Below are 13941 nucleotides of genomic sequence, written 5' to 3' on the forward strand. Positions count from 1 at the left end.
TTGGCTACTACCAGTAGTTAAGTAGGGGAAAAAGTACTACAGGTAGAATTACTTGTGCATGTGTAAGTGAGAGGTATGTGGCATGATTATGTGCTGTCACGTCCTTTCCTACATTGAGCAAATCATGGTTCTCCAGATCTTGTTCAACTGCAACTCCCATCATCCCTGATCACTATCTTTTCTAGCTAAGGCTGATACTCCAACAATTTTTGGACCTACAATTTGCCTGCCCTTGGTTTAGAGTGTTAATGGCTATAAGCTATTGTCCCCTGCTCCCAACATCACACATGGCAATATGCCAGTGATCCTTTGGACCACCAGTATGTTTTTCCACATCAAAACCATCATGCATCCACATCAGAAGGAAGCTGCTTTGCCTCCTGCACATCAAAACAGTAATATCTTTTCAAAATATGTTTTGCTAATGATCATATATTCCCTGAAAACCTACTTGGTTTTGTTTTGGACATTTACAGAGGGTTTAAAAATTCTCCCTTCCACTTCCAGCTATTCAGGCACAATTATTACTGTCATGAATGGGTCTTTTTTGCGATTATATTGGTCACTGAGCATAATAAATTTTATTCATAACTTATTCACAACTTTTTGCGATTATCCTACTCTGCTTTTTGAGATACAGTACCGTATTTCAGTCTAGAGAGCCTTCCTAGTGGCTGTTCCCTTTGGAATAACATTCCACCCAAGGCTAGGCTGGCCCTTCCCTGCTCTCCCTTTGCCAGCAGGCAAAGACCATTTTGGTCAAACAGGCCTTTAATGAGTAACTGCTTACAGAAAGCTTTTCTAATTGGTGTGTGTAAATGCACACACTCACAACTTTATTATGTTTTGAATGTTACACACACACTATAACTCTTTTAATATGATGTCTTTTGTGTTTCAATTTTTATATTTAGGTTTTTAAACTGACCTTGTTTTAGTTTTCTGAGCCTTTTTGGGTCCCACATCAGGAGAAAGGTAGAATTTAAATAAGTACTGTATATACTCATCTGTACATCTAAAAGTTTATATCCAAAAATTGACTCCAAAATCCCAGGTAGACTTATTTACAGTCACTATGGAAATGTGATAGCAGCTCTTTCAGATTTCCCCATGTGGTAGGGACAGAGTTTCTTTTTCTCTAGAGCCAAGCAGAAAGAGTCCTGGGTGATAGATTGCTGTTAAACAAACAGAACCCCTCTCCTGCCCTTGTCTGGCAGAAGGCTGAAACCAAAGCTGAAATGCTGCTGCAAAACGCCTCAGTTAAGAGTCTCTCTTGCTGAACACGCACACACACACACTGAAGGAACTTCCAAGTTTTTCCCACAAGTCAACTACAAAATCCCTAATTTTGGCCCCAAAACCTTTTATCCATGAGGTCGACTTAAAGTCATGTATATACAGTAAATACAAATAAATATTTTAGTAAATGAGTCAAGTCTGTTGAAAAACATTAAGACTTGAAGACAGCTTCTTCAGAATTGTTAGAAACTAATTAAAAGTGCTAGTAAGTTAGCTTCAGCTGCTATACACTCATAGGGGCGAAACAGATGGCTAGAGGCCGATGGCACCTGCTGCTGCGGTCCCAAATGGACCACAGCGAGAAGTGGAAAACAGCCACTCCTTTTTGGGTTGCTTAGGCAGCCCCAGCACAACCCGGGAGCGGCTTCCGGGCACTCCAGGGGCATGTGTTGTCTAAATGCCATGCCCCTGGAGTGGCCAGAAACTGTCTCTGCCTGCCCGTCTGTTTTGGGCCCTATTCTTTCAGATGAAAACAGAAGGTATATTATACATCCTTCAGAAAGTTTTGCTCTAATACTCATCTTGAGATGTAAAATTACAGAGACCTGCTTGGATGAGGCTAAGGGCTTTAATCTCTCTCAGCTTTGTCCATCAGGAGTCTCTGTGGGGGCAACAGGTGGAACATCAGTGGTCTACAGGGATCATATACTTCCAACAAGGCCCTCTATCCCTTAGTCTGCAGATTTTGAGTGTGTTTATTTGAAGGTAGATGGCTGAGACAGATTGGCTGGTGTACCACTCACGCAGCTGCTGAATAGTCTCCCTTCCAGAGATAACTGGGGTGATCTCAGGGTGGGATCGGAGATCGTTTGGGGGTAACTAACACCCTGTTGTATGTAATCTCTACCCCAGGATACTGCAACCAGCTCCAATTTCTGTCTCTTGCTCTAACATGTATAGCTTGGAAGGATGCACCCATTCCTGGAGAAGTCAAGATTTGGCCATGATAATACTGTATTTGTTTAACATGCTACCTTTCTCCTTGAATGGGACCCAAAAATAATTTAAATATTTGATTTAAATAGTATAAAAGTACCTAATTTGTATTATTTTAAATATGTTTTAACTGCTATGAGTCCCGTTATTGAGAGAAAAGTGAGATATAAATGAATAAAATAAAATAATTCTCTGAAGATGCCAGCCACAGATGTAGGCAAAACATCAGGAGTAAACTTCTAGAACATGGCCACATAGCCCAAAAAACCCACAAAAAACTATGGATGCCAGTTCTGAAAGCCTTCGACTTCACAAAATTATTAACCTTCTCAGACTCATTTGGCGGGAACAAGAACGCCTTTTAGTAACTGATGGGGATGGGCTTTTAAAACTGTTTTTATGATTTGTTTTTAAGGTTTTTTAAAATGAATTTGAATGTTTTTAACTTTATAAATTGTCCAACTGCTTTTAAAACACCTTTTGTATTTATTCTTTTATTGAAGTATTTGTATACTTTTTAATCTGCATTTTTTAAAAATGTGTTGTTAGTTACCTTGAGTCACGTTATTGAGAGAAAGATGGGTTATAAATGAGTAAAAAATTATTAAAGACCTATTGAATTGATGTTGTCAAATACTAAATAATTCAAAAGAAATTTCACTTAGTTAATTCACACAAAAGCTAATTTCACTTAGCTTTTCATTTCATTAAAAGATACTAGTTACATATGTCTGTGCTTTTCACGAACTGCTTTTTTTAAAAAAGTGTAAAATGTACTATACAATTTGCAGTATCTTTTGTTCCCTTTGAAGAGCTGCTGTATCATATTTATGCCATAAGGTGTGTGTAATGGTGAGGAAATACATACAAGGATAACCTGCCACAAACACAAAACCAGATTTGTTTAAAAGCAATTTAAAAAAACACGGACAAAGATTCCTTACACAGGTTCAATTTTACTGCGAAGGAACTTACTTCTGAAACATTACTGTTGACATCTGTAATTTAACAACTCTTTCAAGGGATGAGGTTGCACACCAACTATAAGCATCTCATCTCAGTGTTAACACAATAAAACAAAAACATGGAAGACCAATATTTTTACATTTTTTCTTCATTAAAGAAGAAGCATTTAGTAGTCCACTTTTGCTTAAAATATTCATAAGCATGAGAAAGCCAAAAGGGAAAAATACACATTTTTGTACACCATGATTAGAAAGTTTACATTATAAATCTTTTGAAATTGCACTGTATTTAAAACAACCCCCCAAGAGTCAACTTCCACATGAACTCATAGCTCTACTATGTCTCTGATGACAGTTCCTCTTTTACTTAGTTGCCCACTTGTGGAGGTCCTTCAGGGATGAGAGATGTGAAGAAGGTGGTGATGAAGGACCACGCAGAAGCCATAAAGCCAGGATGCTGGTCTGCATTGACATCAATCACATCTTCGCCGCTGTCTTCGTCAATCCCATCATCCATAAGGCGTTCCTTAATAAAACAAATTTCATAAGTGAATTAATTGTTTTATTTGAAAGGGATATAAAATAGAGTAATGAGATAATTATACAATGCAGCTGCTTGAAGACTATTTCCTATACAAGTATAACATGTTCTGACAAGGAAATTAGAATACTGGTATTCACCGTGAAGATTCTTTCAAGAAAGTGACTTCCAAAATAATGTCTTAAGACCTTGTATTGGTCAGGAAAGCAATGTTCTGTCTGTGCCCAAGGTAATGTAAAATAACTAAAAAAGCTCAGAGAAGAACAAATAGCAGAGTTGCAAAAAGCAGAGGTGAACTGTGGTGCCTTCTCCATTACAAGAGAACAGGCACATTATGCATATGAACAAAGAGTTTGTTTAATGTGCTCTGGAAGGCTAGGAGATTGCCCTTTATAATGCAAGAGATAATGTTAGAGGCCTCATATTTCAGAGGAAGGAATTGGCAAAAAACACCCCTGAGTATTTCTGGCCTAAGAAAACCCTATGACCATAAGTCAACAAGCAACTTGAGGGCACACATGCATGCTCATTTCTCACCAGGAAACTTAATGGTAAGGACCAATTTTCTCCATTTGGTGAAAGAACACCACTAAAACCTTTTGGCTGAAGAGTGAGGTATAAATACCACACATAAATAAATAAAATGAGATGCGCATAGCCCAACTCGCCAATTAGAGTGGGTCAGTTTGACTCTAGCAGCTTATGTAATAACTCTGTAAAGTAGTATGTTCTGTGTGCATCTTGCAAAGGACTCTGGCTATGAGCAGAAAAGTCACAGAGCAGCAGTGTGCAACCGCAGGAAGTCACAAAGCTAGTTTGGGGTTGGCCAAATGTTCAAGAAATGAAGTTTAGATAAAAATGTTTTTTAAATTCAATTTGGATGTATTTATATTATTTTATGTTTTCAGTGACTTGCTTTTCTATATGAAAAACTAAGGCATTGTGTTTTAGAGTCCCCTGAATATGTGGTGCTAAAAATGCAGTGAACCTTCTAGCAACTGCAGAAAGCTTCACAATACGAGTGGTTCTCTTTCCTTTTAGTACTTGTACAGATGATTTTGTTGTTGTCCCTTTGAGACAGCAAAATCAAAGATACAAAGATCACAAGAAAGTAAACAAAGGGAAACAAATCCTGGTGTTATTGTTTTATAAAAATTACTTGCAGAAACAAACAAATCATGTCAACCAGGCCCAAAATTTTGGTCATGCAATCACTGACTTCTTAGACTGTAAGAGGAGGGTCTAAACTCATGCTACGGAAGGTTTCTTCCCACCACAGAACTGGTAAATAAAAATACAGAAGAATAAACACTATGTGTGTCTCAACACTGAACGTAAACAGCCTGACACCACCATCCTGCATATCTAGTTGGACGTTCAGTTGTCTTCAGTGGGACTTTCTTATAACTAAATGTACACAGGGTCATTTTCAAACCTTAAGATTTCGATTTCAATTTAAATGGGAGAATAGTTCACTCTCGCTGCAAATCACTTCTGCTCTTACATCCACCTACCATCTCTTCAATTCCAGCATTATTTACATTTTGTCCATCATGGTTCATGTCCATATTGTTTGCTGCAGGCTGCTGTATTGCTTCTTGTCTGAATGGGAACCACCCAGCTTGGTGCCTGTTTTATAACACACATGCAGAAAATCAACACGCACATACCAGACTAATCTAAATGAAAATGTCAACAAGGAAAATGAAATAGCACCCCATTGGCAATTTAATTCAACTTGTTTGTAAAGAAGGAATAGGTCAAAACAGATGCTAGTATTCACTAAATTAAGAAAGATCCCTATTTAATCACACATAGAGCAGAATGCCTTAGGAAATCTAGAAATTACAATCTTGTAGGAAGTATGTCTTTGAAAAAAAGTTGAAATGATCTGTTCTCTTTACATGCCACAACCATCTGAAGCAAACTGGTATACTTCCAATACTACTGATTTTTTTCAATAAAAGCCATCAATTAGCAGGAGCTGGAAAAGTTTAAATTAAATTACATTAAATGTGAAACTGCAACTATTTTAAATTGTCAGTTAACATCTGGAATTCAAAATTTGATCAGTTAACAAAAGCTCTTAATCATTTACTCTGACTGTCAAACTTGTGCAGAGGAAAAATGGAAATACTGGGAGTGATACTTTTTATGTTTTACATAATCATGTAAATTATGGATGTTGTGGCTAAGAAAGTAAGCTGCGGAGCAGAAGTCTCTGATTCATATCTCTACTCCTCTAACTAGGTTGCCTTATAAGAGCCAGTATCTCTCTTCCTCACATCCTTGTATCAAATGTGAGCAAATTAATACTGGTCTATTGTACAACTGTAGGATTATTGGAAATACATATTTGATGTGGAAATGGACAAAATGTTCTTGATTCAATTCCTGTCCCATTTGCCTTTGTTGGTTTTTCACAATTATTATGTCCCATTACTCTGTTTTTTAAGGGAGGAGGAAGAACTAAGCCTGCTTGCTTTTATCAAATGTTTAGGGGTATGACGAATCTTTAATTCCCCCTCCCCTACATTTTTAAAACAGTTATTAGTCACATGGAACAGCTAGAAAGCACAGTGCCTGTGATGCTCCTTCAAAGTGTCTGAGAAAGGATAAATCTATAGAAAAGATGGCTGTTCCCATGTATTGATGAGCAAAACCATCTTTATTTTCCTTTATGCTTTCCCTGATAGTATCCCAAAGACAATGCATGGAGGAAGGGCAGAGGGACTGTAATATTTGGGGGGGGGGGGGTCATCATATTTTTCCTGTTTGTCAGTTTATTTATTTCAATATTTATTTCAAGGGATCTCAGGATGACATCAAATTAAACTTGAACCATTTAAACAATTTAAACAGACTGAAACATATTATCTGGGAAGGAGCACCATGTACTACATACTACCATATCCCAGAGAACTTTCAGCTGCATTTTGAATACGCATGGCAGGCATCACATTCTTTATATGCTCCAGTAGATAGAAACTATTACAAAGAATTAAAGTTATGCCAAAGCATAAGCATGCCAAAATGTTAGCTGTAAAACTGCAGTAGAAACTACATATAAATCCATCCATCCATCCATGCACACACACACACACGGATTAATATGTGGTTTCTAATACACACACACAGTCCAACACAAGCAATGATAGGAAAGGAAACCAGGGCTGATACAAAACAAAGAAAAGATTCCAAGCATCCTTCATTTGAATACAAGTCACAAAAAAGTAATGTATACAAGTAAGCAGAGAGCCAGCATGGTTGTAGTTTACATGTTGAGCTAAGACTGTGAGACCAAGGTCTGAATCCCAGCTCAGCTATAGAAACTCACTGGACGACACTGGTCAAGTCAAACTCTCTCAGCCCTAGAAGATGACAACAGTAAACATCTTCTAAATAAATCTTGCCAAGAAAATCCCATGACAAAGTTGCCATGATCTGGAGTCAATCTGAAGGCACATAAGAACAACAACAAAGTATTTACTTACAGGTAAACCAGTAACATGGCTCCCATCACCATCACAAATCGGCTGAAGGAGGAATAGAAGTATACAATGCTAAGAAGAATAGCCGCTCTGGAGAACGTGTACATCCAGTCTAGCCAGTCTCGATTGAACTCCTCCTCATTCATTACTGGACCTCCCTGAGCATTCATCTGGACGTTCTGATTCACAGGTCTGTTCTCTTGTGGAGCTACATTTGGTGCTGCTGGGGGCTCATTTGCAGGAGCATGTTCAGAATTTGTGGGCTGCTGAACTGGAGGACTAGCAGATTCAGTGCTGGGTGTTGCTTGGGCTGAAACTGCAGCTTGACTGTAATATAAAATTTTTTAGAATGTCTGAAACAAGCCTCGTTATTTGGTTAATTCCACGCCTATTTTTCAATTGATTCTACTATCACTGACTGAAATTTCCTGAATAATTAAGGTTAGTCATGCTTACTATACATGACAAACGTCATAGAACGAAGTGGGTAATCTTCCACTTCAATGTCATCCACTGTGTTGCTGTGGTGGATTCAGAAAAAAACAGCATTAAGAAAGTATTTTTCTGGTACAATGACATTTAACTTTCTAATAAGGTTCATCCCAAAGAAGGATTATTTGAAAGCAACTTCTTAAGAAAACTCTTCATTAGGAGTTGGCATCTTGTGGTTGGATGGTAGCTGGCAGAACTAATGGGAAGGTATGCTGGGGGTTACAGTCCCCAAATACTTGTAGGGCCAAAGATGGCCACCTCTGCTCTTCATCATGGAGAAACAATGAATAGAGGTCATCTTTAATGACTCTCCACCAGAATTCATGTTTCTGCCAAAATAATAATTGCTACCGTTCAGCAACTCTTGTAGCCAATATTTTGAGGAAGCTATATTTCAGTCCCAGAAATAGCTTACCAAACCCATATTACAAAGTAAAAGGTTCTGCATATCATAGTCACCACCCTGCTATTCCAGTAGTAATTAAAATATAGCACTATTTGGACTTACTATTGCATGTAATACTGGCGTGCATACATCTGTTGCCACCATATCATCTGTAGAGGGCTGAAAGCAGGGTATACTGGGATTCCAGCTGGTACCCCTTGCCCAGGAAACTGGTTGCTAGAAAAAAAATAAAGCAAATTACATTCTCAATTGCCACTTTATGGAGACATATTGTGTTTGAATGATCGTGGCAATTTCCAAGTTACATGCAGCATTTTTTGCCTCAAAACCAAATTTGTATGACAGTCTTAGTTTAGGTCACTACCGTATTTACTTCTGTGAACAAATAATAGATATTGCATATATGCCTTGTTTTATTTTTAAAATTTCATTCCAAGAATTCAGAAACATGCATAGGAGTTTAGTACTGCACTGATTTCCATAGCGATTAGACCACATCCACATCGCTGCAGGCACTCTCAAGATATAAGCAATAAAAAAGTGACACCTATCCCTTCCAAAAGGACTGTCTTTTTCCTTTCAAAGTAGAACACTGTACTCAACAGCTTTTATATACAGTCGGCCCTTCTTATACACAGATTCAAGCATCCACGGTTTGAAAATGTTCAAAAAAGCATAAATTTCAAGTATCAAACCTTGATTTTCCCATTTTATATAAGGAACACCATTTTACTATGCCATTGTATTTAATGTGACTTGAGCATAGATGGATTTTGTTATCCATAGGGGATCTTGGAACCAAACCCCAGAGTATAGCAAGGGTCCACTGTTTATTTATTTTTTTACTACGCAAAAGATGAAGGGTTCTTGAACTATGATCACTGTACTCATTCTTGCTTCAAAGGCTGCTTACAGTGGCCAGGTGTACCCATAATGCAGCCTGCATAACATGCTGTACTATTTTGCAACAGAAGAAACTGACTAATAAGATATTAATCAGGATTAAGTCTTAAATCTACAGTGGGTTCCCCTTAAGACTATTCAGTTAGCAAGGCCAAGCTGCTAAATACAAGACCAACAGCATGTTTTTAAAAGATTCTTTAGAACTGAAATGTCTCATATTATGTTTAATGGGAACAAACTACAGTATTCACATCCCAACAACATGAGCTGATGTCACTCTATTGCATCAGGCCACAATTGTGTATCAGAAAGCAAATCAGATCTAAGATGTCACAGGAGACCTTGCAAATTCACTTATGTACTCAAACTGAGGTGCTAGCAGAAAGGTGGAGGTAGCTGGTAAAACAGAGAAATAGTCTCCTATCCAAAAATAGGCAAAATTGTTGGGTGAAAAAACATTTTCTCTAAGAATCTGATCAGTCTTTCTGCAAATTCATTTATGTACATGCAAGGATTTAAATATATTTTTAAAAACACATTGCAGTTTACTTTTCCTAAAACATTTAGGAGGGAAATTACTTATATTAAGAGACATAGCCATGCTTGTGTGTAATATCAGTATGCAAAGGGATCTTGCAGCATCTTTCAGACTAACTGTGTCAAAGAAGTCATACCATATGCATAAGAATCTATGGAGTGAGTTTTTTTTAAAACAACAACAACAACAGTATAAGCTGAGAGCTTGTGTGGATGACACAAAACCCTGTGGACTCAATGAAGACTCTTTTTGGATAGAATTTAAGATGTTTGGGACATGCTCCGGATAAAGTGCATTGCAACAAAACAAAATTGCTGACTAAAAATATGACTTCAGAAGAAGACAATGAAGTAAGGAAGGAAAGCTCTTTTTCATACGTAGTAGTCTCAAAGAAGGTGAAAAGTTACTGGCCTGAGATTTATATATTAGTCCAAAAAATTCTAAAGGTAGATTTTGTAATGTTTCTAGAAATGTTTCTGTTGAGATTTATGGATAAAGAACTGGAGCACTTCTTCAATACATGACAACAGCAGCAAGAATATTGTTTGCTCATGCCTGGAAATGGTCTGAAGCACTGATAATAAGAGAATGTATTGTTAAGGTTGTTGAGTTAGCCCAAATGGCCAAATTAATTTGACTTCTAAAGTATGAGCCAGATAACAGAGTGACTTGGAGGTCTCACGTTTATAGGATCACCATGAGGCGCAGTCGACTTGACAGCAATTAACAACAACAGGTAGTATACATAAAGGACATTTCTAAAGCTAGCTTGTCTAACTGCCCAAAATATTACAAAAACCAGAGACATTTTGTAATTACAGTGGTGCCTCGGGTTACGAAAATAATTCGTTCCGCGGCCCCTTTCGTAACCCGAAAAGCCTTCGTAAGCCGAATTGCCATAGGCGCTAATGGGGAAAAGCCGCGATTCCGTGCGAAAAAGCCGAAAAAAGCACCAAAAGTTTTTTCGTAACCCGAAAAAACATTCGTAACCCGAAACAATGATTCCCTATGGGATTTTTTCGTATCCCGAAAATTTCGTAACCTGGGTATTTCGTAACCCGAGGTACCACTGTATTAAGTGGAATGCTGTTTTGCCCATATGATGTAAGTAAATGTATGCTGATCTTTGATTGGGAGAGCCTAAAAATTTGGGGTTACTTCCAGGTAAGGGAGTCGTAGTAGCTTCACACATCTGACAATGAGGGTTCAGTTTTAAGAAAATTTATATTTTCACAGGCTACTATATAAAAAAAATCATTTGAAATATGGTTATCTGTAACTACATTTTACAATTGTATTATTTGCTTTTTAAAAACCCACTGGTTTTATCTTTCCTGCAGCTCAGACATGTAAATCTTATTTATTTTCTCTAAAGTTTTCACAGATAATGGAGAAGCATTATGAAGTAGGCAGCTGCAATAAGCATACTACCGCACTACAATTCAAACTGTTTAATATGGGGTGGGAGTGGGGGGTTCAGTAATTATCTCATCCCAATGTGCCAGGAACCAGTAAGATATTTGTACCCACTGGTTACAATGGTTCTTTTCCTCTATGGAAACTCACCAGACACTGGTAAGTAGTGGCTCATAGACCAGCATCAGTACACAGACTACCAATACAGTATCCAACTCGCTGGAATGACTATATAACATACAGTAACAATCACAATGTGAAATGCACATACATGAAGAAAATAAGCCGTCCTTACACATATGATTCAGCTCTCATTGACTACGACTACAGTATTTTTTTTCTAGAATAACTAATTTAAAAAACTGAAGAATGAGATCTCATGTATACAAGAACAGGAAAGAACTTCTATGTTTTGAGGTGTCGATTACTTCTATACCCAAATATTATATGAAGGAAACATGCTGGCATTCTTTGCAAACTGAGGGGTTTGGTCGCTCAAAATATACATTAAGGAAATCAAAATGATCCCCAGCATTTTTAACACAACAAAAGTATTTTTGCTGGATAATAAAATGTTAACAGAAAAGTTGTGTTAACTTTACTGCACCAAGAACATCATTTCCTAGGAGCTGCTGTTGACCTAATTATTCTAAGAAACAAAACATGGAATATTTCCAGACAAATGCTTTTATCAACTGTTAATTCTCTGCAGAAAAAAAATACAAGCTAAGAAAAAGGTGTCTACAGTTAATTTGAAGTAACTGGAAGATAAATAAACTTGGTTCTAGGCCTGAGTAACTTCTCCTGGCCCAACCACCCAAACCTGACAAAAATGTCATTCAACCATGTGTCAGCTACTTCTCCCCATTTACTGATAACTGGTAAAGTAGGTTGGAGGAAGTTACAATCCTGGCAGTAGTGTCAAAATCATGACTAAATAGCATGTGCAAATGCAAAATAGTTATCTAACTTTATTCATATTCATGATTGCTACTTAATCCCAGTTTTGACACTATTGCCATGATTGTAATTCATCTCCCAATCTACTTTACTAGGCATCAACTGCATAGGGGAAGGAGGTCCATTCTGTCGATGATTAGAGCACAGGCTCAGGGGTGTCAAGCCTTGAGAAGTTACTTAGGCGCGTTCCAGACGGGCCCTATTGGACGCCGTCATTACGTGCGAGGGACGGCGCTTCCTGACGCGCCTTGCCCCTCGCACGTAACGAGGGCATCAAATGGCCCTATAAAGATGGGTGCCACTATTTTGACGTGATGGACGCCTAGCCTCCGCACGTCTCGGCGCCCTTGTGATGCTGCAAGGGCGCCATTGGTGCCTTGTGACGTCACAACGGCGCCGCAAGAAGAACCCGCTTTTTGCAGGTTCTTCTTGCTGCACTGGGGAACCACGCGATTTGTCCGCTGCGGTTCCCTCGCGCAGCAAACATGGGCGCCAGCAGACAGCCCTTTTGGGTGGTCTGTAAAGCGCCTTAGTTGTATACTTAGAAAAATATAAGCTGATACCAGCCCATGTTTTTACAAGCCTAAAAAAGCCCTCTGATAGTTTACTTACCCTTGCATTATATACGGGAATGGGTGGCTTTGCGATGGATTGCTTTGTGCTTGGGAAAGACTGCGATGTCTCACCCCACTTGAGCTACTACTGCTGATACCCATATGTAATGCTTCCTGAGATGAGGAAGGAGTTGTTGATCCTGTATGTTCTGTACTCTGAAAACGAAATGCAATTAATGATTTCTATCAGCAGTAGACAGGGTTCTATTCTTCTATTCACTTCATGTGAATGGTCTGGTTCTTTACAGCATTACTAAAATAAATGTTACAGTTTACACCCAAAACTTCCACATTATTTGCAATCTACCATAAATTCTAATGACATATGAGGCCAGAAACTCTTACTCATACACAGGTCCTGACTTTTTTCTACACACAACTGCTTGCTGAAGAAAATCAGTCAACAGGTTGGACTGCCTTTGAATAACTTCAGCACTGTTCACAAGTCAAGGGTAGATATACAAATACACAAAATCACAAGGGACAGAACACATATTATGGTTGCCAGGAGAATGCCAAAAAACAAAACAAAAGGAACCAGCCTTGTTACAAAATCAGCTTCTGCCTAGACCATAACACCTGCAAATGCTCTCTACATCATCTGCCAGTATCAGGCTAAAAGCCACCAGTCTGTAACACATGCTAGGTTAAAAGAAATGTGAGGTAATGCAGGAAAATTATGATGTGTAGAACAGCTCTTATTTTTAATGGGAATTAATCACAAAAGATGGATCAAGATTAACTTGGGGGGGGATTATCTGCAAACTGGGTCTAAATTCCTGAATCCTTGATGATGGAAATGAGTACAATTATACACTGAGTATTTCCTATGGGAGTCAGGCAGACACAAGTATACAAACCTAAAATCCTCAAGATTAAAAAATACAGGGGTTTTTTAAGCATTAAAAAGTTATGTCATCCACACAAAGTTGAGTTATGCTCACCAGGGCCTGTTTCATTATGCAAATCAATTACCTAGAATTGTTTTTTTGAATTTGAAATGCACAGAACAATTGACATTTTATTCCACTGTTATCTTCATACTATCATTGTACAGTCAAAGCTCCATATCCATGGATTCTTTATCCACGGATTCAAGCATCAACAGCTTGATACACACACACACACACACACACCTTTAGTTTGTTGGTTTATTGTACTATCCATTGTTTCAAATGGTACTTGAACATCAACAGATTTTGGTATCCACAGGGGGTCCTAAAACTAACCCCCAGCAGATAACAAGGGTCTACTGTAATATATTTTATTAAAACAGTACTTGGTACAAGTAAAGAATTTGTATAATGACAAAGCTATTGATGATATATTATATTCAAAGTTAACTCACTGAAATGTTGCTAGATGCTGATGACTCATGGT

The 13941-nt window shown here is 38.0% G+C and overlaps 1 protein-coding gene across 1 annotated transcript; it reads right to left on the reverse strand.

The window, feature by feature from the left end:
- Positions 1–3171: 3171 nt before the first annotated feature.
- HERPUD2 (HERPUD family member 2) lies at positions 3172–13935 on the reverse strand. Its single transcript, XM_042476836.1, has 6 exons — positions 13910–13935; positions 12560–12717; positions 8233–8346; positions 7236–7559; positions 5256–5370; positions 3172–3726 (listed from the first exon to the last, which is right to left on the reverse strand). Exons 2-6 carry the CDS (start codon positions 12661–12663, stop codon positions 3568–3570), a joined length of 816 nt encoding a protein of 271 aa, XP_042332770.1. The 5' UTR covers positions 12664–12717; positions 13910–13935; the 3' UTR covers positions 3172–3567.
- Between the last annotated feature and the right edge of the window lie 6 nt (positions 13936–13941).

The sequence above is a fragment of the Sceloporus undulatus genome, chromosome 6 (assembly GCF_019175285.1).
Source record: "Sceloporus undulatus isolate JIND9_A2432 ecotype Alabama chromosome 6, SceUnd_v1.1, whole genome shotgun sequence".
Lineage (NCBI taxonomy): Eukaryota > Metazoa > Chordata > Lepidosauria > Squamata > Phrynosomatidae > Sceloporus > Sceloporus undulatus.